At 40.8% G+C, this 22,533-nt stretch overlaps 1 protein-coding gene and 1 long non-coding RNA gene across 5 annotated transcripts in view; one reads left to right on the top strand and one right to left on the bottom strand.

Annotated features, from left to right (window-relative positions):
* The window catches only part of LOC127363516 (uncharacterized), a 39,487-nt gene extending 28,734 nt beyond the window's left edge, over positions 1-10,753 (bottom strand). The window contains exon 1 of the long non-coding RNA XR_007884871.1: positions 10,649-10,753. This is a non-coding gene — a long non-coding RNA (uncharacterized LOC127363516). The remainder of the gene's footprint in view (positions 1-10,648) is intronic.
* specc1 (sperm antigen with calponin homology and coiled-coil domains 1) overlaps positions 1-22,533 on the top strand; it is a 69,342-nt gene that overhangs the window by 27,886 nt on the left and 18,923 nt on the right. For all 4 annotated transcript variants that reach the window (XM_051399984.1, XM_051399983.1, XM_051399986.1 and 1 more), the window contains 9 exons: positions 7,748-9,303; positions 10,669-10,876; positions 11,485-11,558; positions 13,106-13,281; positions 17,384-17,547; positions 18,521-18,621; positions 18,736-18,811; positions 19,692-19,836; positions 22,240-22,342. In XM_051399984.1, coding sequence (XP_051255944.1) covers positions 7,748-9,303; positions 10,669-10,876; positions 11,485-11,558; positions 13,106-13,281; positions 17,384-17,547; positions 18,521-18,621; positions 18,736-18,811; positions 19,692-19,836; positions 22,240-22,342 — 2,603 coding nt within the window. The remainder of the gene's footprint in view (positions 1-7,747; positions 9,304-10,668; positions 10,877-11,484; positions 11,559-13,105; positions 13,282-17,383; positions 17,548-18,520; positions 18,622-18,735; positions 18,812-19,691; positions 19,837-22,239; positions 22,343-22,533) is intronic.

Here is a 22,533-nt window from a genome sequence, read left to right as displayed (position 1 = left end):
ACAGTAAATACACCGGTCATACCACAGGGCTTTGTGTTTGCAGAGGGAGGTGTGTGCTGTTTAAATGTCCTGTTTGTGTGACTACAGTCTATAACCTGGACATCAAAGTTGGTATATTATAGCTGTTAGGCCTGAGCTCATACAAATCACTAACTTATGGCAGAGCGACTAACAATGGTGTATAAATTTGACACCCTTAAAACACTTGAGTTGGATCTGACATGTGAGCCACTAAGCCTGTGATTGTGTGTTCAATGCAAACCAAATCAAACTTGATGTGGTTTGAGCATCTGTCAGCAGCTGGCTGTGGTTCGTCTTCACTCTGGGAACAGTCCTGATATTTCTGTTGATGTAGGTTCTGCTGTCTGCTATCCAGCATTGTTTTTTGTCTCCAGAACAGCAGTCCAAAGAGAGATCAGACCACTATCACTTTCTGAGAGAAAAGTTGGGAATACTGGGTGTCATCTTGTTGATTATGCATTGTTGTCCAGTCACTCCAGAAAGTAGCACAGCCGAATTCATTAACACTTCCTTACGAAAAGGCACGATTGGGAGCTTGGTGATTTAGTGACATCTTGTAGATTGTTTTACACAACAAATACAGCTTTGTTCATTTTTAGCTCTGTGGTTCTCCCGAAGTTAAGAATTGTTTTTAAAAAATTTATTTGTACCTGAAAGCACAGCATGAATTAACTTTGCCTTGTCTGAAATGTTGTTTTATAAGTATGACTGAGCCCTTATGTAGAATCGGTTGCCTCTCTGTTGGTTATTATTTAAGCTGTGGTCATAGGAGAGTGTTGCTTCAGATTAAAGGCTAATGTTGTCTTTTTATGTCCTCTTTTCACATTCGTATTTGCAGCTTCATCTTTCCTCAGTATATGTTTTTTAATCCCTTTTGTGGTGAATCCAGGAAAGTAAATCACAAACACTTAATACATTCTAAGTCTTGTAACAATTACTCAAAGGGCATAAAGATAGGATGGAAATCATCAGAAGCTTAAAACTAAGTTTAGCAATACTCATTACAACCTGTTACCCATCACACACTGATCCTATAAACCTGCAATCATGTAAAATGGCATATTATTATTCCTTCAGTGAGTCCTGTGTTAAACTGTTTTCCATTTGGAGCATAAAGAAATTCTCCCTCTGTTGGCTGGCTCATGGCCCTTGCTATTGAATATCTCTGTAAGGTATTGGTTCCATAAGTAGTGTAAAGCAGAGTGGATCAGCATAAGGATGCTGTGTTAAAAGTTTTAGCATGCAGGCCAGTTAAAATGATTCAATCAAACTGTTAACAGAGCCAAAGAACGCAGGCCAAGTGGCCCTCTGTGGCTTGCCAGCTCTCATGCTGAACCTTCATGCTGTGCTGCAGAGGAAGCACAGAGCTGTTCACTTTTCAAGCAGAAACAAGCTTCTCAGCTTAAATACATAATGAAGTCTTGCATACTGTATGTCTATTAGGTGGAAGGTTTGCCTGGTCAGTTGTAGGCACGATTGATTAACATGCAACCTGCTGACAAGAGAGTCACAGCAATGACTTCAGACTAAGAATGTATAAGGGTGTTTCACTGCACCTCTGCTTATAGGCGAAGTTGGAAATACTTAATGCTTTTCAGAAGGCTCTGTGGCTGCTAGTAAATGAGCTTTTCTTTACTTTTCATTCCATATTATTTCTTAGTAGTCTAAAATTACATTAAAATGTCTGAAATCAGAGCCAGTCAATACAATTTCTTCAGTCTTTCCTCCTTTCTTTTAATGTTTTTCAGCCTCTTGATAAGCACAACCAAAACATTCTCTTTGCTTTGCTATGTTTTATTATTTTCCATGGTTATTGGGTAATCCCAAGAGAATAAATATCACCTAAAATACTTGAGTATATTTGCCCTTCTCCTCTTATACATCCTGCATATCAGCCACTGAAACAACAAGCCTTCTCTTGACTCCAATCATTGAAAAACCTCAACACAAGTAATTACAAGTTACGTCAGCAGAAACCTTTACATTTACTTTTTGTTTCTTTAGCACACTGAACGTAAACGTTTTCATGCAGTTATGGTTTTGCATTGATGTGTTTGCATATAGAAGAGTTTGAATGGAGCCTACTGTGTTATCTAATGATATTGCACAGGAGCACCTCCATTCAGCTGATGGCAGAGGGGGAGATCTTTTGCAATAACAAAATATGTTGGGCCAGAAGGTATGAAACTAGCTCAGACCTATTTCATGTTATTGGTGAAAACTGGCCAAGAACAGTTGTTTTAAAGGGTTAGCTGACAAAACATAACTGGAAATAAAATCTATTTTATGGGTGTGAAAGTAAGAACATGTTGACTTTTCTTCCAATGAATCTCAAACATTTAACCAAAGGTTTGATTGATTTTGGAATCTGTGGATTCTGTGATGAACTTATCCCAAATGCAAATATCCATTCAAATCCTTTGTGTAGTCAGTCCCTAAACTCAGTTTCAAAGACAGGTGTTAGACTGTCTGCCTTCAGTGAGTCAGTAAAGCTTGATGAGACCATGAGTATTTCTGGTTTACACAGCTAACTATTGCAAAGACAGACACCACTTTTCTAACAATTAATCAGATTGCACTGGTTTGGCATGGTTTCACAAAGCTTCTATAGTTTTGTATTATCTGTTATTTATTTATCTGTTGTTTATTTATCAGCTTGCATGTGATGTCATGTCCCAGACTGGAAGCAGGGAGGAATTCCAGCGGCAAAGCAACATATATCAAAGATGTTTTCATACTGTATTCACAAACACTTTATCTTTATTACAGAATGAATTATTAATTAAACTTGATTTTGAAGTTGAGTACCCTTATTACAATGAAGGAATCATCAACAAGTGGTGCTGTCATTGTTTTCAGTGGCACATTGTTGTGATGCAGCTTACCATCCAGGCTAATCTCTGCTCAGCCACTGTGTCATGGAGCCTCGGTTCTGTCTATCTCCCACTCCAGTAAGAGGAAAGGAATGCCTGTGAGTCCCAGCATCTAACTGAGGGGCGCCTGTTGACCTATTTCATGCCCTGTCACTTGGACAACAGGAAGGCCAGAAACACAGACGGCATGTTCTGTCTCTCCTCTCCACTTCCCCTTGACTGAAAAAAAACACACGCCACATTTCCTGGAACACAGAAGGGAAGACAGAGGAGAGGCAGCGAGAGATTCCCATCCGAAGTTTATTTGTGATGGTGACGAGGCCAGTGTGTCATTTCAGGTGCCAGTTCTCTGACACTTGACCACCTGCAGTCATTAATTCATTATGACTCCTCACCCGTGACCATCCTGTTCTGTAAATTGAAGACTCTGTGCACTTTGCCCACAATGCACTCTGTCACCTCTTGGCTGGCACGCAGACTGGCTGCAGTTAACTGGCTGGTGCTGGACCATGTCCAGCCACACTGCTCCTGCTGTGATTTGAAAGCTTATCTTCATTAGAGAGAAAGAAGCCAGCACAGTGCATTACTGTGATCAGGGAGCTGACTTCCCATGGAATAACTGAATGCCTTTGGATTACTGGAAGTCAGTCTGTGTAATTCATTTAGATAATTAGTTAATGTAAGCAACACAATGATTTCACATGCTCAGACTCCTCAGTCAGGTTTATTGAAGTTGGCAGCAACTCTGTTTTTGTAGCTACTGTCTAAACACTGTCGTGGTACATAAAAAATCATTAATGAGGAAAAATTGGCAAAGAGTCTTCTTCAATTCATAGTGTATGGTGTGACAGTTCCTGAGACACTAAATATAAAAATACTAATGACAATGTTCTTTGTCATTGGGTTTCTTCTCTTTCCCAAAACTGTTGTTTTGGGGTATTTGCACTTTGCTATGAATAAGAAGCTAGTCTCCTCAGACTGCGTGAGGATTTATTCGTTGCTAGAGGAGGAAAGCTCCTCAGTGAGCCTTTTAACTGCCCATTCCACTCCTTTTCACAGATTTAGTGCTTCTCAGAGGCAGCTATAAATGGTCCTGGACCTCAGCCGGCCTACATCGAAGACGGTACTAAATTAAGACTAAGCTAACTCATAACCACCATGGTCTTATATTTCAATTTCAATTTTTGAAAGATAAATTTCACTTGTACACCTGCAGTAGAAAGAATATTCAGTCATAAAGCAATGTAGTTCTTGTGCCCTCTTGGAGAAGGTGCACAAATTTCTCTTCATTATAACGAAGTTCTAACATTATGGCTTTTTCTGGCTTTATAAGACTTCCTCACGCACGTATATTGTTTCGATTGATTGTCAGACGTTGGTAATGTGGTGTGCGAGCTTTGTGAGGGGTGGACATTTCATTAGTAGTTTTATCCTTCTTTCCTTTTCAGCAGCCATTAAGTAAGAGGGTGATGTCAGTGTCACTCAAAAGGCTTCGCAACTTGGGTCCCAAAAAACTTGATGGTGCTATGTTATTAGCTGGTTTTCAGATTTACTTTCTTTGTTCTTCTTTCTTTAGTGTATTTGGCTTGGTTGTACATTGTACAAATTGACAAACCAACCACATATGTGAATTTGTGTGTCTTTTATTCATCAAGGAAAAAATGAAGTGGGCAGTGTTATTTACAGCAGTGCGCTGCTACACATTAATGCCCACATCCTCTCCTGGGAGTCTTTTACAGGTGGCCAGTGAGCAGCTCTTCTAGAGCAAATGAAGGTTAAGTGTCTCTTTCAGGGGAATCTCAATTATCATGTTTGTAAGGGAAAAGCCTCTTTCTCCACTTTTCAGTGCAACATGGTAATTAATTTTAGATGGTTCAGTTTGTCAGACACATTAAAGAGACGGTTTCTGGCATCTGATCCAGCACCACGTTCAGCCACAAGTTAGGAACTTAAGGTGTCAGTGGTCTATTTGTTGTCTCCTCTTACCCTCTCAGTGTCAGTTTAAGTAGAATCTAATCTCAACTCATTGACTCCTGGCAGAGCCATGCTTTTCATTGGCCTCACAACCTCCTTGCCTCACTCTCCTGTTCCAAGCGCGTAGAAGACCCTAAAATGGAAAGCCCCTATATAGATTCTGTTTGGTTTATCCATTCTTTGCTACTGTAGAAACATGACAGTTCAACATGGCAGCCTCTTTAAATAGAAACAGCTCATTCTAAGCTAACAAAAACACAACAGTTCTTATTTTCAGGAGATTATACACCAATGAAAACATACCAATGAATATTGTATTCCATTTCTGCCAATAGATCATCCTAAATGTTACACACTGACACACTGCAGCTACTGTGTTGGTCTTGGATACAGGTTGTCTAACTCAGGTGGGTTTTTTTCTCCTAGAGACACAGCATTGGCCAGTGTCAGCTTTATAAAACAATATTGTTTTTTGTCCAATGTTGTTTTTATAGCCAACATTTGGCCAAATTTGTTACTGATATTTTTATAATCTTTCTCTCTGGGAGTGTCACTTAATACATCTGTCAATAGAATATATAATCATAGTGTTTAAAAACACTGTTACTTATATAAAAGCACGTTCTGCAGAAGTTCAACCTTTTCTGTACCTGCATTTGTACTACAAAAAATGCATAGTGGTATTTGTACAGGCACAGACCTGACGCTGTATTCTAGTGGCTCTTTCAGCCTCTTTAGGATCCTGCCATCTAGACTGGTGTCATTTCTCTGCACATTAAGCAGCTGTGGTGATGTCATGGTGAAAGAGGTGGGAGATCTAAAGATGAGTGAGTTCATGTGCTCCATCTGGGTTTTATTCACTAAGAGCAAGAGGAAAACAGAATATGAAGGAACAGCAAAGGAAAGGCTGTCCCACAGTCCCACTCCTGGCACCAGTCATTCTCATGGGAATGGACTGATCTTAGTCACATTGGACTACTCTCTCTCTCCCTAACAAGGACCTATTGTCCCTCTCTTTATTGCCACCTATAATGAGAATATGACAAGTGGCCATAAACTATGTGTGAGCTGTTAGGTGTTTCTGTCTTTTTCTGCCCTGTCTGGATGATGCTTCCTGTAGTGCATAGTAAATAGTCATTTATAACACACAGTGCTGATTTAGTGTTAACATCTTCCATGTGACAGTACATAATTTAGGAGTGCATGCTGTCCTCATTCTGTCAGTCATGGATTCATCCTCTGTGAAGTGCAGAGAAAAGTGACTGTGGATTTTTAATGGTACCCTGTATTTTTTTCAAGCGCAGGTCTGTCCAGTGGCAAATTCATTCAACTGATTAGGATGAAGTGCTGCATTTGTTCATGTGAATTTAAATGGCGGCCTCCCCTCAGTCCAAAGAGGCTGGAGTTCTTTTTAAAGAGTGGCTTTTAACTGAGAGCCTAATCTCACTGACATTCAGAACTGACAGAACTGAGTATCGTTCTGCCATTCTTCAGTTTTATCGGCCATTATTTTTCTTCAAAACCTGAACCTTGGTTGGTTACTTATTTTATACTTACAATTTTAGGCTCTCATTGAAGTTGGATTTTGTTTTAAATTGTTATATTCATGATTTTCCATTTACACTGTTAACATGTCTTTACCTCTCTACGTAAAGCACCTCACTTTTTCAACCACAGCTGCACACTCTGGGAATGTTAAATGGCTTTGTACCCCAGAAATTGTGCCAGTGTTGGCAGCTCCTGCCACAGTTGCTAGTTTATTCAATAAGGGGATAGTCTGTGTAAAGTGCCTATCAATGGCAGAGTACTTAAAGAACCCACAGGGGTATAGGATTTCCATTCCAAACTCGGCCATTTGTTTGTAGATTTTCTGTGTGTGTGTTATAAGTGTGTGCACGTGTTGCTCAGGGTAATGCGCTGTCTATCTCAGCACACAGACTGTCTAGTCTCTGCTCAGTGGGTTTGATGATGGTGCATGCATGTGAGAGACACAGGGCTGTCATTGTCTGTGCACTGCTTAAGCTGCTTTGTGCCTGAATGGTCCACGTGCACAGGGACCTTTGTCATCCTTTGAAACAAGCAAGCCCCTTGTGTCTGCATCGCTGTTTGCTGATGATCTGAAAATAAACAATAAAACGTTTTCAGGCGGCACCCTGCTCACGCTGGGCATCTGTAAATACTCTTCATATTTGACAGAGGGTAGGAAAAGGCTCACGCCAGCGACCCACGCTGATGCCTTTTGAAATGCCACTGTTAAGCTCTGCTGCAGCGATGAATGACCACAGAGAGCAACAGACAGACAGTGCCAGGCAGATGCTCTGTTGTCCAAACAGAGAACAATAAGTGAATAGGGTACAGTGACCAGCATCATGAATTTGCTGAATAATACAAGTGTCTGAATGTGACACACTGTCTATTCAATTAGTGTCATTACATGATGTTAACAAATTCATGGTCCCAGCATGTCTGTGCATTGATATGATTAACTTTCCCTTTTCAGTGTCAGGCCTGTTAAATGGTTATATGGTAATTCTTCTGAGAGAGGTTTTATCTTTGAGTTGCTAAGTAATATTTTACTGACTGTAAACTACAATCTGTGTTGGCACCACATTTGCATTTCTTTATATTAATTAAAATTATAAATTAAATTGATTAATCTAAATGAATTTTTTCATCTGAAATTAAATGTTTATCTGATCTGAGATTAATAATGCAGCTTATTTCAACGTCTCTGCTGCTCAGATGTGAATGTAGGTTATGGGTATTATTTATAGCTGAAATGGAGAAACAAATGATCAAACGAATGTATGAACTATGCTCCAGATTCGATCACTTGAACACAGTTTCAATGTGTATTTTCCTTTTGGTCTGTATTGCAGGTGCACAAGCAGCCAAGAAGTCTGGTATCCCAGCTCCTAGAGAAATCCCTTCTAGCATAACCAGAGACCGCATCTCTTTGAGGGACCAGCTTAGGAGCTCTGCCACTAAAAGGATGGTTTCTAGTGCCAGTACTTCCAGCCTCTCCACCCTGGCAAAACAGACGCGCAGTTCAACCAAGTCTCGTGGAGATGCAGAGGGCCAGGAAAAGGGTCTACTTGAGAACCAGGTGAAAGAGCTGCTGGCTGAGGCCAAGGCTAAAGACTTGGAGATCAGCAATCTCAGGATGGAGTTACAGCACTGCAAAGGTAAACCGTCCACTGCTTCCTCTTCACCCTCACACAACTCTGTCTCAAAACAAGAGACTGGTGGAGATCAAGAGCAGGGACAGGTAGCGGAGGCCATTGTGCTGGTTGGAGAGCTGAGGGAGAAAAATGGGAAGTTCCAGAGAGAGCTGGCGGCGCTCCGGGAGGAGAACCAGACACTGAAGGAAAAGCTGCTTTGCTTGGAGGCCTCTCCTCTCTCTAGTACAAACACAAGCACCCCCTCCAAGCCTTTGGTGAATGGCCTGCCCTCAGACTCCAACTCCTCAGCTCAGCTTCCTTCTTCTACAAGCCCTCTCAAAACCTCTGTCTCCTCCAGCTCTGACATCACCAAGGACTCGCCATCACCCGACTCCTCAGAGTTTGAGAAGATCCCATCACGTTCAGAATCAGTGAGCAGCGGTGTCAGTGGGGAAGCGGTTACATTAGGGGCAGTAACCAATGCAGTGGGACAGGATGTGTCAGTGCAGAGCCTTACGGAACAGATTCACAAGATGGAGGAGAGCCACCACAGCACAGCGGAGGAGCTGCAGGCGACTCTGCAGGAACTGGCCGACCAGCAGCAAGTGGTGCAGGAGCTGACAGCTGAGAATGAGCGGCTGGCTGAGGAGAAGCGTCTTCTACAGACCTCACTTCAACAGCAGAGAGAGCGTCTGGAGGTGCTGGTCCAGAAGAATGAGGTGTTGGCTGGGCGACTGCAGGAGCAAGCCCAAGCTCAGGCCCAGAGGGAGGAGGAGCTGGGCAACCAAGGGCCTCGGCTGGCCGAGCTGGAGCAGAGGTATGCCGAGCTGGTTGAGAGCTCACGCTTCGAACGGGAGAAGCTGGTGGACATCCAGCAGCAGCTGACAGGCAGCCTGCGGGCTCTGGAGGAGGAGCACCAGGAGGCCCAGGGCCAGGTACGCTGCCTCAGAGAGGAGATGGACAGGCTTCAGACCCAGCTGGGCAGGGAGCAGGAAGCTGGAAGTCAGGCAGCACAGGCTGCAGAGGAGCAGAGGGCGACAGCAGACTGTCTCAGACTGGAAAACAGTAGGCTGAAGGCGCAGGTGGACATTGAGAGGCAAAAGGTGGGTGAACTGAAGGCCATGCAGAGTGCCAGTGACAGCACTGAGGTGCACAACTTGCTGAAGACAGCCCACGCTGAGAGAGACAGGCTGGAAGTGGAGCTGACGGAGCTGAGGCAGGAGCTGCTACAGGCCCAGGCCGAGACCGAGCATGTGCGAGCCACAATGTCCAAGGTAGGATGGGTATGAGGTCACAATTCAATTTCCATCTTGGTATTCATAGTATTTATGATTTGTTCCACATTTATTGGATCTGTTGTTTAAGCACAACATGAATATACACTACAAATGGAACACTGAAAGTTTGAAAACGTTTTCTGTTATGGTCAAATTCAGTCAGAACATGACAATTTGCATTAGTATTTATCACAATATGATGTGGATTGCCATTACAAAAACTTTGCTTGTTTGAGCTATTTGTCTCAAAATATTGTCACCAATGTTCAGATGAAACTATTTAAAACTGGTTAGAAAATGTCACAGAAAAACATTTTCCACTTGGTTGCTTCCATTGTGTTGTACTTAGTTGTGTGTGCACAGACCTGGACTCGAATTATATGTGACTCACTGTGCTCAAGAAACTTATTGTTTTCTTAGTGAGCTCATTAGTTGTGTTGTGTTTTACAAAGGTTTCAGGAATTCCCTAAATAACAATCTCCCCATCAACATTTACTGTAAACTATCATTTTCAGGAATAGATTTGAATGCTAAAGCTATGTGTCTAGTTAATAGTTGTACCACTAGTCTAGCGTGTAGAGTGTGATTCAAATGGGCGACCGTGACATTATTAATCATTCTTGGCTCAGTCACCACCCATTGAATGTCAACATGAGGACCCACATTTTCCACAATGCTTAAAAAGCACAGCAAGTATTGGGTACTTTTCTTCGCCATCACAGCACATACACTCATGTTCGCTCAAATTGTTTTCATATGTTTCTCAGTAGTCACTTTGTGGTGTTGAAGGGGAAAACCAAACACCAGAAAGACTGAGGCAGTGTGGGTTTAGGGTCATGTTGGTGGTTGTTGACTCCAAAGTGAGGCGTGTCACCATCAGCTTAGCGATGTCATCATTGTTGGACTGTGACTGCAGTGCCAACAGTAGGGTGGTCCATAAGTGTGTGACCCTCTGAGTCATTCTCCTGTCCTCTGCCACATGGGTGTGAGGGTGAGGCCATTCCATAACTTCACTCACAAACATCCTAATCTATTAGAACCACATAGTGTCAGTGGGTGAGAGTCCTGCATAACTACATCATTTACTTATTTCAGCATACTGTACTCAGAGATCAGGGTACACTGACTTCAGCTTCTTTTGAAAGATAGAGATGTAAAAAGCACCATCAAGGTCAAGTGGAAATACTGCACCGCAAGAATGTCTGGAAGATATCATAAATTATCCGGTCTTGAGCCAAAGGTGACTTAAGTGCTTCTATCTAATTAGCAGAGTGACAGCCAGCAATTCCTTCCACATGAAACACTGCTTCTTTGTTTTAAGCCATAAACCCATCATACTCACACAAATGCACACATACACAGGTGGAAGCCAAATGCCAGCAGGTTCAGGAGCGGGCCGAGAGGAGGGAGCAGGAGCTCAGCAGCCGGGTGACTTCCCTGGAGGAGGTTGGGATCCAGGCTGAGAACCAGGTGAAGGAGCTGAAGGAGACCATCTTCGAACTGGAGGACCAGGTGGAGCAGCAGAGGGCCATCAACTGCCACACCAACCAGGCCGTCCTGGACATGGAGAGTATGTCCCTTTCACTGGCTGTTCACATCTCTGTGGCTCTCAGGAGTCTTTTAACCTGCGGTCTTAAATGTAGAATTTAAATTAATCAGTCAGTGGCTTCTGTTATTTAGTCTATCCTTATTTATATTAATGGGAGGACAAAATATTAGAACCCCCTGCAAAATGACCATAAAGTTGAAACAATACCTCTTTAAACAGTTCTACTTCATGAAGGTAGAATTTATTGCAGGGCTGTTGTATTAAACGGCATTAGTTTAGGCCATATGTATCTTATTACTAACCTCATAAACTGGCAACTGAGTGTATATGAAAATAAGATGCAAAATGAAGGCACAATAACACACTGTCACTGACTTGCCATTAGTGCAGTTGGCAAATGTTATATGGCTGGATACACTGTATTTCCACAAGCTGTTATGAATCATGGCAGATTACACTGGTCTGATGCTAATAGTATTGCAGTAATGAAAAATCTGGCAGCTGAGAAGTAACTTTTACTTTTAGAGAAGCCTTCATACTAGCTGCTGTTTCTTCACTATACTGAAAACACAATTTAGTTGTGAATGCTGAACTTGCAGTTCTTAAAAACCTTGAATTTTTCATTGCAGATCTTGTTAAAAAGCTGGAGGAGCAGAAAGCTGAAGTAGAGCGACAACTGAAAGTCTTGAGTAGGCAGATGAAGGTAAGAAAGCTTCAATATGCAGACACATAAAGCTTCTTTATAACGTCTGTAATTGGTATTTAACGCAGTTAGAACATCACAGGCTGAAGACACAAGCCAGTAAACAAAACAAAATGGTTCAGGTTGTTTTAAAGATAATATAAAGCAAAGTTTCAAACTGGGAAGGTCCTGGTGACTCACATAGCTATTTTGGTCACAAACCATGTAATTGTGACCTCCCAAGATCAGATCTACCTTTGTCGGACATTTGTAACATACAATCTCCCCTTCTCCTGTCCTGTCTCTGTCTTTTTTACCATATATATATATATATATATATATATATATAATGAAAGCAAAATTAGAAATTAAATATGTAGCTACTGGCAGGGCTTCAAAGCTTTAATAAGGGTTATAGCGTGATATAGAAGCAGAGAATTTACAGTAGCCATATTGTGATGAAATGATCGTAACACAATGAGAATACAGGTGGACAGCAAAGAAGTGGATTATGTTTCAGTTGTAGATTGAAAAGTTTGTATGGGGTTTTTGATTCATTTTTACTAACATAACAAATCTGTGAAATGTGAGTGAGAGAGTGTCCTCTCTTTTACAGCGACCTCTCAGCCCTACAGGGATGAGTGAGTGATATTCAAAAGATACTTTTTGGGTGGAGTATTAGTTTCCTTGTCTTTTTGCCAATTGTTAGACCTTGGACTCATCTGTCCACAAAGTATTGTTCTACTATCATCCAGATGGGCTGTTCAGGCAGCTATGTATTTTTTGGCAGGCATGGTATTTTAAAACAGGCATTATCAAGTGCACCAGATACCATTTTCACTGTCACCTTCTTGTTATTCATTTTGTAAACTGCTCTCTCAGTGATCTTTGGAACTTCCTCTCCTTTCTTCCATGTATCTGCCTAACTGATTGATGGATACCCAAGTCTCACTAAATTCTGACATAAAACATTATAAAAAATGAAACTATAGTAACTAAGACAGCTAAAAAACAAATCTACAAGGTTCCAGTCTTTGCAACACTGAATATAGCCCTACATTTTTGTTCTTTTACTTCATCAGCAAGGGATCTCTTCAGTTCTTTTCTCAGTGTCGTTTGCCTGCTTCCTACCAAAGAGCATCTGTTGTTCTGCCTCCCTTTTATGATTCAACAAGGTTTTTTTTCTGGTCTTGGGGTGATTTTTAAGTTCTTTCTAGCCTTAGGGGTTTTAAAAATTCTTTCTGAGGTTTTATGAAACAGATCACTGTTACAAAGAGTAGACGTTGTTAACAAAATTTGGATTGCTTGGATTGACAAAATGTCACTGACACAGTCATTGTCCTACAGGTTTTCAAGCCTAAACTGTAAATGCTTTACTCGTGTCTTCATAAATATTATATTATTGTGTTATATATATTATTATATATAGTATTATTTGCTCATAAGATTTAAGTTATCTATTGTTAAATTTAATTAATGCTAACATAAATCTTACTAAATCCAAAGGGTTAACAAACCCAAAGTCCCTGTGTCAGTTGCTGATTCTATCCATATGTTTGTGTCTTTAGGATGAAAAAGAGGAGTGGCGTCGGTTCCAGGCCGACCTCCAGACGGCAGTGGTGGTGGCCAATGACATCAAGGTGGAGGCTCAGCAGGAGCTTCGTACACTCAGGAGGCAGCTGCAGGAGGAGCAGGATCGCAGTGCAAAGCTTTCCACGGACCTTGAGGCTCTGCAGGGAGTCAGGTACCATTTCCACCATACTGTTTTCAGTTCCTCCCCCTCACCAATCCCCCCCGGCTCCCCTTGTTCAGCATCGGGCTGCAGTTCCTTTCTCTCTGAACACAATATGGATATGAGATACCTGCCAGAGTCTTGCCATATCCCCATCCAATGTTTTATTCATGTGATACAAACAGTAATATATTCCAACTTTAATTCCCAAGAATCTCTTGCTTAAGAGGTTTCCAAAATTCCAAAATAGTGTTTTCCAGGATGTATTTAGTGTAGGCATTATTTAGTTCATATCTTGGTATTTCACAAGACTAATTCCACTGATTATCAGAGTTTAGGTCCCTGGGATTTGGCAGACTCTGTTGGTAAATTAGCAGTCTCCTGCGGTATTTCCCTCTGTGTATTCTACTCCTTTAAGCTGCTGCCCTCTCTGTCTCCCTCTTCCACACGGACCATTGCCCTATAGTAACATTCAAACCTCACACTCCACAATAAACTACAGTGTATTGATTAGAGGAGATAATTATTACATGAGAAGGCAGATGTGATGGCAGATCTGCTCTATGCACAGATGCTGCTCTGATCCAAGTGTGTTACAATGCAACACTGGAGCCAGTGTTACCGCTGTCGTCACTGCACCTTCCAGTGAAAATATTCTTCGCCAATGTATCATGCTGTTTAAGATTTAATGTAGTGTTGTTGCACTGTGGCCATGCAGTAATGTGATTGATGTAAGGCTTTAATAGAGTGTTGCATTGGTTTGTGTGTGAGTATACTGTATATACAAGTGTGTTTGAGCGTGCAAATGCCATGGTGTTTTTGACAGTGTTGTCCCCTTTCATTATCATGCCAGGTGAAGTACTTCCTGTGCTGTATAGCGCTCTGCTTATCTGTGTGGCCAGTCATGGTATAGTCCTGTAAGCAAGCAAATTATCTTCATTTTCAGTCATACTATATCACCTCACAAACCTCATGAGAGCAATTTCAGTATATAAGAATTAGTAATATTTGGTTTTAGAACTTGGCTAAATGAGCAAACTTTCCCCAAGATTAGCTGTTTCGCTGCGTCCGCTCCCCACCTCCAGCAGCTCCCTGTGATGACTCTGTCAAAGATGTCCCTCTGTCAAGCCTCCCTATGTAAAGTCCAGGTGAGTTCCCTGCCCTGTCAGCCCTCTCTCAACCAGCTTGCCTCTCCCTGCCCTGTGTGCTGCTGCTGCTCACTGACCTTCCTGTCTGTGTTTGGCTTCGTGTTGCTGCTTCAGCCTGTCCGACTCTGTCTGTCTTTCTGTATGCTGGCTGACTGCACCTTCAGGACTGTCTTACCTTTTTCGTTTGCTTTGCCTGGTTCTTTAAACCTGACATTCAAGTAGATGTATCTGGTGCCACCTGCTGTTCTTTGAATGAATAACCCTCCTACTTTGTTGGTTAAATAGCAGGATGGTCTGCACGGCATGACTGGATTAAGCTCATGCTATGCATCATCTGCTTCAGATACATTTGCATAGCGTCTTCATCACCGGGTGATTTGGTCATACTAGACATTATGAGTGACCTTATTAATCCTATGAGGTATGCATGGAGCAGAGTTTTAAAAAGTCCAGAAGTGCCCAGAGGTCTGCTATTCATAATGTTAAGAAGAAATGTAAGATAAGTTTTGCTGCACATGTACAATGCACATGTAAATGCTTAAAATATTCTTCATACCATAGTTGTATACAGAAGTTCATCTTCCTTCCTCTTTCTTTTCAGAATAAGCTCCGGAGCCACTTTTGATACCAAGACGGCAGTAGAAGGGCACTAGAGAAGTGCCCCCCTTCCACCTCAGCACCACGTGAAGACAGTGTTATTGTTGCACTTATTACTTTTCTGTGTCAAAATGTAACGTGGTAAACCAGTCTCATTCTAAGCCACAGTGACCAGTGTAGATGCAGTACACAAAGAGTCTGGCTTCTATTTCTTTACATGTCTTTTGGAACCTTTTGAATAGTAGTTCTGTATTTTTATTTCTCAATGAATGTATTATTTCTTTGTGATATTCTTGATCTGTGTTAAAGAAATGCCATATGTTGGAAAGACTCTCCTTTTCATACTGTGCAAAGCTGATTTGTGCCTTTTTTTTAGAAAGTTGAGATGGCAAATGACCTGTTACAAAAATATCACCATGAAAAAAACAGGATGCAGTATGAAGACTTGGTAAATATTTAGCCTGTGGCAAGATTCCCAGCATTGTGACAGAACTCCCCATTTCAAGGCAAGAGGAATGCAGCAGAACTTAGCCCAGTTGATTATTATGTTATTAAAATACTAGAGATGGGTGACAATTTAAAGGAAAGGAAAGACAAACACAAAACCCTCCACATTTTCTTATAGGTGTATTAATTTAAACATTTACTTCCTCATCAAACCATTAAATGACCCCTTGTGTCCTGTATGAAAGCATCTGCATTTGTCATGTTTCTCCATTCAGGTTTTTACTTTAATTTGTCACCCATCTGTAGGTGGCTCATGGTTTTCATGCTGGACCTCACGTTTGCTTTTCTTACTATTTCTGTATCAGTCAAATTACTTTTACTTTGACCTCTGTTTCCCAACTTCACTTTAGTTAATGACTTCAGCTTGGTCTTTCTGAATGCAGTGTCATATTTAGCCATTAGATGGCACTATGGAATACACATTTACCATACGGGGGCGACATCCACATGGACATACTGGTATCATCTGCTCTTTTACTATTTATATGTGTCTTTTTAATGATCGCTATATTCCTTTTAAATTTAGAGTATTATTTTTTTCTGCCAGATAAAATAACCAGGATGATTTTGATGTCAGCCATGCTGGCACATCCAAAGTACTGCCAGAATTAGATTTTAGGACTGCCACAAACACAGACAGTTGTACCTCAGAGTTCTTTGTTACTCTTCGCAAACATACCAAAAGGTTCATGGTCCATTTTTAACACAACGACTAAGAAGACTGTGCTTCAGGTTCCTAAAATTAGAATTTTTCCCTTAAACAAGGAGTTAAACTCATTTTCTAACGTTTCACTTTTAAGCAACATTACTGACAGGTTAATGTAGAATCATGCACATAGACTTTTTATCTGAACCTCAGAAGCCAAGGCTCTCAAGATACTTCTTCCTTGTTGATCAATGTTGAATCACTATATTAACCTATTTCGTCATTCCTTCAGAAACCTTCTTAATGTATCAGATCCTCGCATTTTGTGATATCACTCATTTTGAAAGACGTTTAATCTTTTAGCCAGACTCTTACACAATATTCTGTGTTGTTGTAGTGTAATGGCATATTGCAGGATCTCAGGTTCTACTCAGAGTCCAGTTTTTATCAGACATATTCAATTTGTGCATTTTTGTTTAATTAAAAGCCATATTGTTCTACCAGATAAAAAGGTACTGGTGCTCAAAATGTAAACATTTGGATACACTCAAAAATACCATCTAGAAAAAGATGAGATGGTAACAATGTGACAGTTCATTTCATTCTGTCTATAGTAAAACCCTTTAATGAACAATACAGTGAATGTGCTGTTAATTTATTCTGCAAAGAAAGACTTGGAAAGTCTTGTGACTGGTTGGGAAAGAATACATAAGTGTATTGTATGTCTGTTTGACTGTTGTTCATTAGACAAATGAATAAATGAAACTACACCAGTTCAACTGTGGTTGTGTATCTCTTTCAGTGTACACTCGTTGGAGGTGAGTTGGGTGCAATGTTTAAGACAAATTCCTTACTTGCCATTCAGTCCTCATCCATCACTGATAAAGACCAAATCCCTCACACTGTAGCCTTGAGTGCAATGTTCACAAGGGGCAATCGGTTTAAAGTGTCCTCGTGATTGGACTGCTTTGATGTTGTGTTTCAAATTTAAATCGGGGTATCTGCAACTGGCCGTCAGTTATTGACAGTTCTTTCGTTCAAATGTCAAACTATGATCACATGATCTTGTCAGGCAATCTTGTTAGATAATCGTAAAGTGAGGGATTTTAGTCTTATCTCCTGTTCACAAATGCACACGCTGTCAGAGTCCTCCTCTCTCCAGGTGTTTGTATTGTATATGTTTCTACACAGCAACCCTGTTCATTGTGTCTGTTAGGTCCCAAGGTGATGAGGTGAGGCTGCCCGACTCCGATAACAGCCGTCACTGGTGCGGCATCTCCATGATCCCGACCACACCCACAGATGCCAGTGGAGATGCCGACTCAGAGCCTGGAGCTACTGTCAAATCGCTCATTAAGTCCTTTGATACTGTTGGACAGAGTGAGCACCGAGCATCTCAACACATCCACACACCCAGACACACACACAGACAGACAGGGAATCCCAACACAGCAGTGTAATGACAGAGGAGAACAGCTGGTGAGATCTCCAGTGTGGAAATCTATCATTGCTCTGGAGATACATTATACAGTTGTGTGGGACTGTGCGGCCTTGGCTGACCTCAAGCAGATTGGAGGCTTTTTCTGTTTTTGTCAGAATAATTTGACACTTGTAAAAAAAAAGAAAAGATGTGTTGGATAAATCTTCGACTGATGAGGAGGAGGCATTTTCATTTAGATTAGATTTAGATTTACACATTATTGTCCTAGAGGGAGATGTATTTTCACAGCCAGTTCAACATAGAAACACAAAGATATAAACACAGCAATATAAGGATAAAGACAATGCATAGAGTCTCCATAAATACATCTATACATCTCAGAGCACAACATAGTCAGCAAAGCAGTTCATTCAATGCTGCAATGGCAGAGTGGACAAAACACCTGCTGAAGGCCATTTTAATGTGCTGTATCTCCACCCAGATGGCAGTAATAAGAAGTTATGATAAAGTGATAATTGACAGTGTCAACAAAAACTGCAGTTATAGGTATCATAAAAGTAAAGTTTATGGCAGAACAGCTGCATTGGATTGCAATAGGTGGTACGGGTCTAACTGTGGCCACTGAATGTACTGTGTACTCAAACAATAATTAAACAAGACTAAGAATCTAACCAAAACTAAATGCCAACTACAAACAGATTTGAAAAAGTATTTGATAAATATAAGATTTCATATCTTGCTGTCTGTACTGTAGGCCTAACCATTGCATGCTCAGTATTTGTTTGTTATTCTGCTCCTGGTTTTAAATACTACATTTCCTCGTTTACAGTTATAGTCTGATATTAAAAATTATGTTTGATGCCAGTTTTGGTACAATAATCAATGTATATACTGTATTATCTGGCTTTTCAGATGGACCAGGCCACACAGTTCAAATGCATTCCTCCCCAAGAAGCCCACTGAGTGGAATTCCTGTACGCACTGCGCCTGCTGCTGCTGTCTCTCCTATCCAGGTACACAGAAGACAAGATATGTTTCCTTTTAAAATGTAAATAAGACCTCCTATAAGTGAAACTGTTTTAGACTCTGATATGATGAGATCCCTGTTCTGTTTTGTGTTCTTTTAGAGACAGTCATACATAAAGCCACTATCAAAGACATTGGAAAAAAGGATCAATCATGGTGAATACTCTCATCAGTATGGTATGTAACACAGATGTGGTTTTAGGTTAAAGTTATGGGGGTTAATTCACATGCAAATCCATATTTCATTTAGCAGTCACACTGGAACAAGTGATCGCCTTGCACACTGCTGTTAGCTCAATGGACAGCCAGACAACGTACCACTGAGTCACTGCCTTTAGTAATGAGTAAGGCTGAAACGTCAGATGTAATTAGTTCACACATGAGCAGATGAATAAAGATATGCAAACATCCGTCTATACTGTTTTTTTTGCGGACAGTTTCATAATTTAGTTCCTCGAAAGCAAATACTGTAAATGTGGTGACTGAGCTCTTAAAATATCTGCATCTACAGTCAGCAAATGTTTGCAGTACTTTAAGCACAAAAGCACTGATCAGAAAGGATTTTTAATGTACTGAGCTATTGCAGTAAAACAGAAGATGAAAAGTTTTAATCATTCCCTGATGTTATTTTACTGACTCACAGACAGTGGCTAGTATAGACTTGTTCAGGCAAGACAGACGCACTCGGGCAGGGTTATTTTGAGCCTTTAGAAGACTATGCCCTTCCCAGTCATGACCTATGGACTGTGCAGCAACATTTCATAGTAGATTTAAAAAATCTGTTCCTCAGCTTGAATCAATGATGCAAACGGAAAAACAATGGATGCCTTGTCCAGGGCACTGGAGAAAGTTATGCTTAGTTGTATTTTGTGAAGTGGTGGCTGTCAGTATACACAGATGTTCATATCATTGCCAAGATGTGGTCTGCATACTTTCTTTTTTGTAAACCATTGTACAATGTGATTTGTCAAATGTGCTTTAAAAAGGATATATTATGATCCCTCTGTTCACATTCTCTTTTGCCTCCCTCTCTTTCCTGCATCCTTCACTCCCCCAGATAAGTTGTCAGGCTGTGGGGAAGACCTGAAACCTACCAGCCTAATGAGAAAGAGCCCTTCTCTAGAGTCTGTAATCAAAACCCCCGCCTCCCTCAGCAGCCGCACCACATCCTTCAGCTACAACCGAGGCAACAGTAAGCTCAGGTGGGTTTAACCAGATGGTTTTGTCTGATAATTCATGTGAGATCATATATATATAGATAGACAGAAGTAAATCAGATCTTACCTTACGTTCCACTTCCCTTACTTTGAAAACAGAGCAGTAAACATCCGTTTATATGACTTCTCTACATGCAACATGTTGGTTGGTTGTAATTCACAGGAAATCTGGTTGTGAAACAAGTTTTTCTGAGAATGCTTATGCAAACCTGCTCTGAGCGACCCAACACTACAACAACAGTCATTTAGTCTCATATCAAACTTTTATTTTAACAGCTTTAGAAAAATTGGCGGGAGATACTGTAATTCAACTTGTATCTGAAACATTCTTACCACAAATGTTGTTTGAAAAACCCATCATTTTTAGAATTCAGAATAGGCTAAAGATATTGACATAGAGGTTTTGTAGTGAAATAATGACTTACAGGAAAAACTGTTGTAGTTCTACATTTCTGTAAAAGTTCCCCATTAAGATCCTCCTTGTTGGCCTTTTAAGTAACAACATGTTCTACTGAAATTCAGTTTTGCATATTTAAGTCCCAGCTTACAGACTTTGGTGTCTTTCATTGCCAGCAGTGTTTTGTGGCACAGATGGCTTTAACACAGTACACAGACTCTTCCCTTATCAGAAAGGGAAGAGAGACAGATGTTAAACATTCTTTCATCTTCTTTTTCTGACATCGTCTTCCCATACAGACCACTCCTCTTTGTGTACACATAGAAATGAACAAATGTCAATCGCCATTTAGTTTGACTCATGCTCAACTTCAACTTCAACAACTTACATTTGAGGTAGATTACTCTGGCATCAGGCTGGACAACACCCTCATCTTCAGCCTACATATAGACTGTTTACATTAGTACACTACTCTCAGTGATCTGGAAAAAAAAACCTGTCTGTCCAGCCATACCCTTTTTTCCCTCTGGTATCATGACATTATTGAGCTGTCTGCTCTTCACCATCTGTATTTACAGGATTATTAGTGTCTGTCTAAATGCACTCCAACATTAACATATTTGTGCATTATTAATGTAAATGCATGTCACTGTATTGCAGACCTTCACGCAGGCCCTCCCTCTCAAACAGCAGTTTAGCAGCAGTACAGTACCGTGTTTGGTATGGTTTTAGGGTTATGATATAACTGCGGTATCACTGCTGATAAATGCATGCGCTCTCCACCTCTGTAATATTTGTTTGGACAGCATCTTGCTGCTTTTGGCCTCGCGGTGCCTCAAACAGAGAAATAATGAATTTAACAGCAGCGCTGCTGTGACGTGTGAAATGTTTACCATGCTTAGAGCAATGACCGTGTCTTGTGGTCTTCCCATGGCCTCAGCTCCAGCAGAAACCCCAGGGAGCAGACCCTCTGAATAGTACTGCAGATAGGCACTTAACCAGTCTGTTGTACCACTAGTAACTTCTATTTTCTATTCCTTGTGTCTTATAATAGTGCAGTCAGTATACTGAATATAAACATTCGAGCTTAAGCCCATGGAGATAGAATGGCAAAATTAGGAGGGAGGCCAAAAAAAGACTGTGCTAAAGCTTAGCATCCCACACTTAAAGCCAGGCTGAACTCTCTGAGCTGTATGTAGTTGGCTTCACTCCAGAGTAACCTTGCGCCAAATCTGAATTCTAACACAAATATAATGAACTGCAAAGAAGCTTCAATCTTGTAAAGATAAAACAAGATCAAATAATAAAGTACCCTTTGGTCATGGAAATCCTGGAACTCTGAGCGGTGCTTTTAAGAGAGGGAACATCTGGAAATTAGATTAACTATGTAGGAAAATGAAGTAAATTTTAATTCTTTAATACTATCGTGTCTGTTCATTTGGTACTATCATGGTGATCTTGCATAAAATATATGACTATTGATGTGGTTACTTAATAGCCTCATTGTCATAATTTGATGCAGCATCTTTATTGTGATTCATTATGCAGCTCAGCTGCATTTTGTACCTTTTTATATGGTGGTTTTTTAGTTGTTTTCCCTCTGGAGTGTAACAAAACTGTTTACCTTTTAACCTTTCCTGATCTAGAAAACAATATTTACAACTAAACTTAAACTTTTAGGTCCCTGAAGCACTCCTATGTGTGTGTATACATCAGGGCCTGTAATGAACTAGTTTCAGACATGGTGAAATTATTTCCTACAAAGGATTTTCATCTGGAAAAATGTTCACTTAAATGAACAGTTTTATACTATGCAACTAACAGAGCTTGAGTGATTATGGTATTTATAAAAAATGTGTGTGGATGTGATGATAAAGAACAGTTTTATGGATTAATCAAACACTACACTGATCATACTCCAAATGACACACTCTAACTGTCCCTCTCTCTCGCTCTCTCTGTGATTGCGGTTTGTGTTTCCCTGGTGACAGTGTGGAAAGAAAGGACCCCTTGGCTGCTCTGGCGCGGGAGTATGGAGGATCTAAGAGAAACGCTCTACTGAAGTGGTGCCAGAAGAAAACAGAGGGCTATCCGGTAGGGATCACAGGCCAGAGACCTCTCAAATACAAGGCGGGCTCCATTCACTTTCACGCCCTGCTTCTCTCTGCATCTTTGTCTGACAGTTTTATTTTAGTCTCACACTCTTCAGGTTTTCATTTAAAAGTGAGATGACAGCTCCTACCCCTCCTCCCCTTTATATTGCACGGATGTGGTATTGGTCTATC

Source organism: Dicentrarchus labrax, unplaced genomic scaffold (assembly GCF_905237075.1).
Source record: "Dicentrarchus labrax unplaced genomic scaffold, dlabrax2021, whole genome shotgun sequence".
Lineage (NCBI taxonomy): Eukaryota > Metazoa > Chordata > Actinopteri > Moronidae > Dicentrarchus > Dicentrarchus labrax.
The sequence above is the reverse complement of the archived record's forward strand: the minus strand, read 5'-3'. Positions and strand labels throughout refer to the sequence as shown.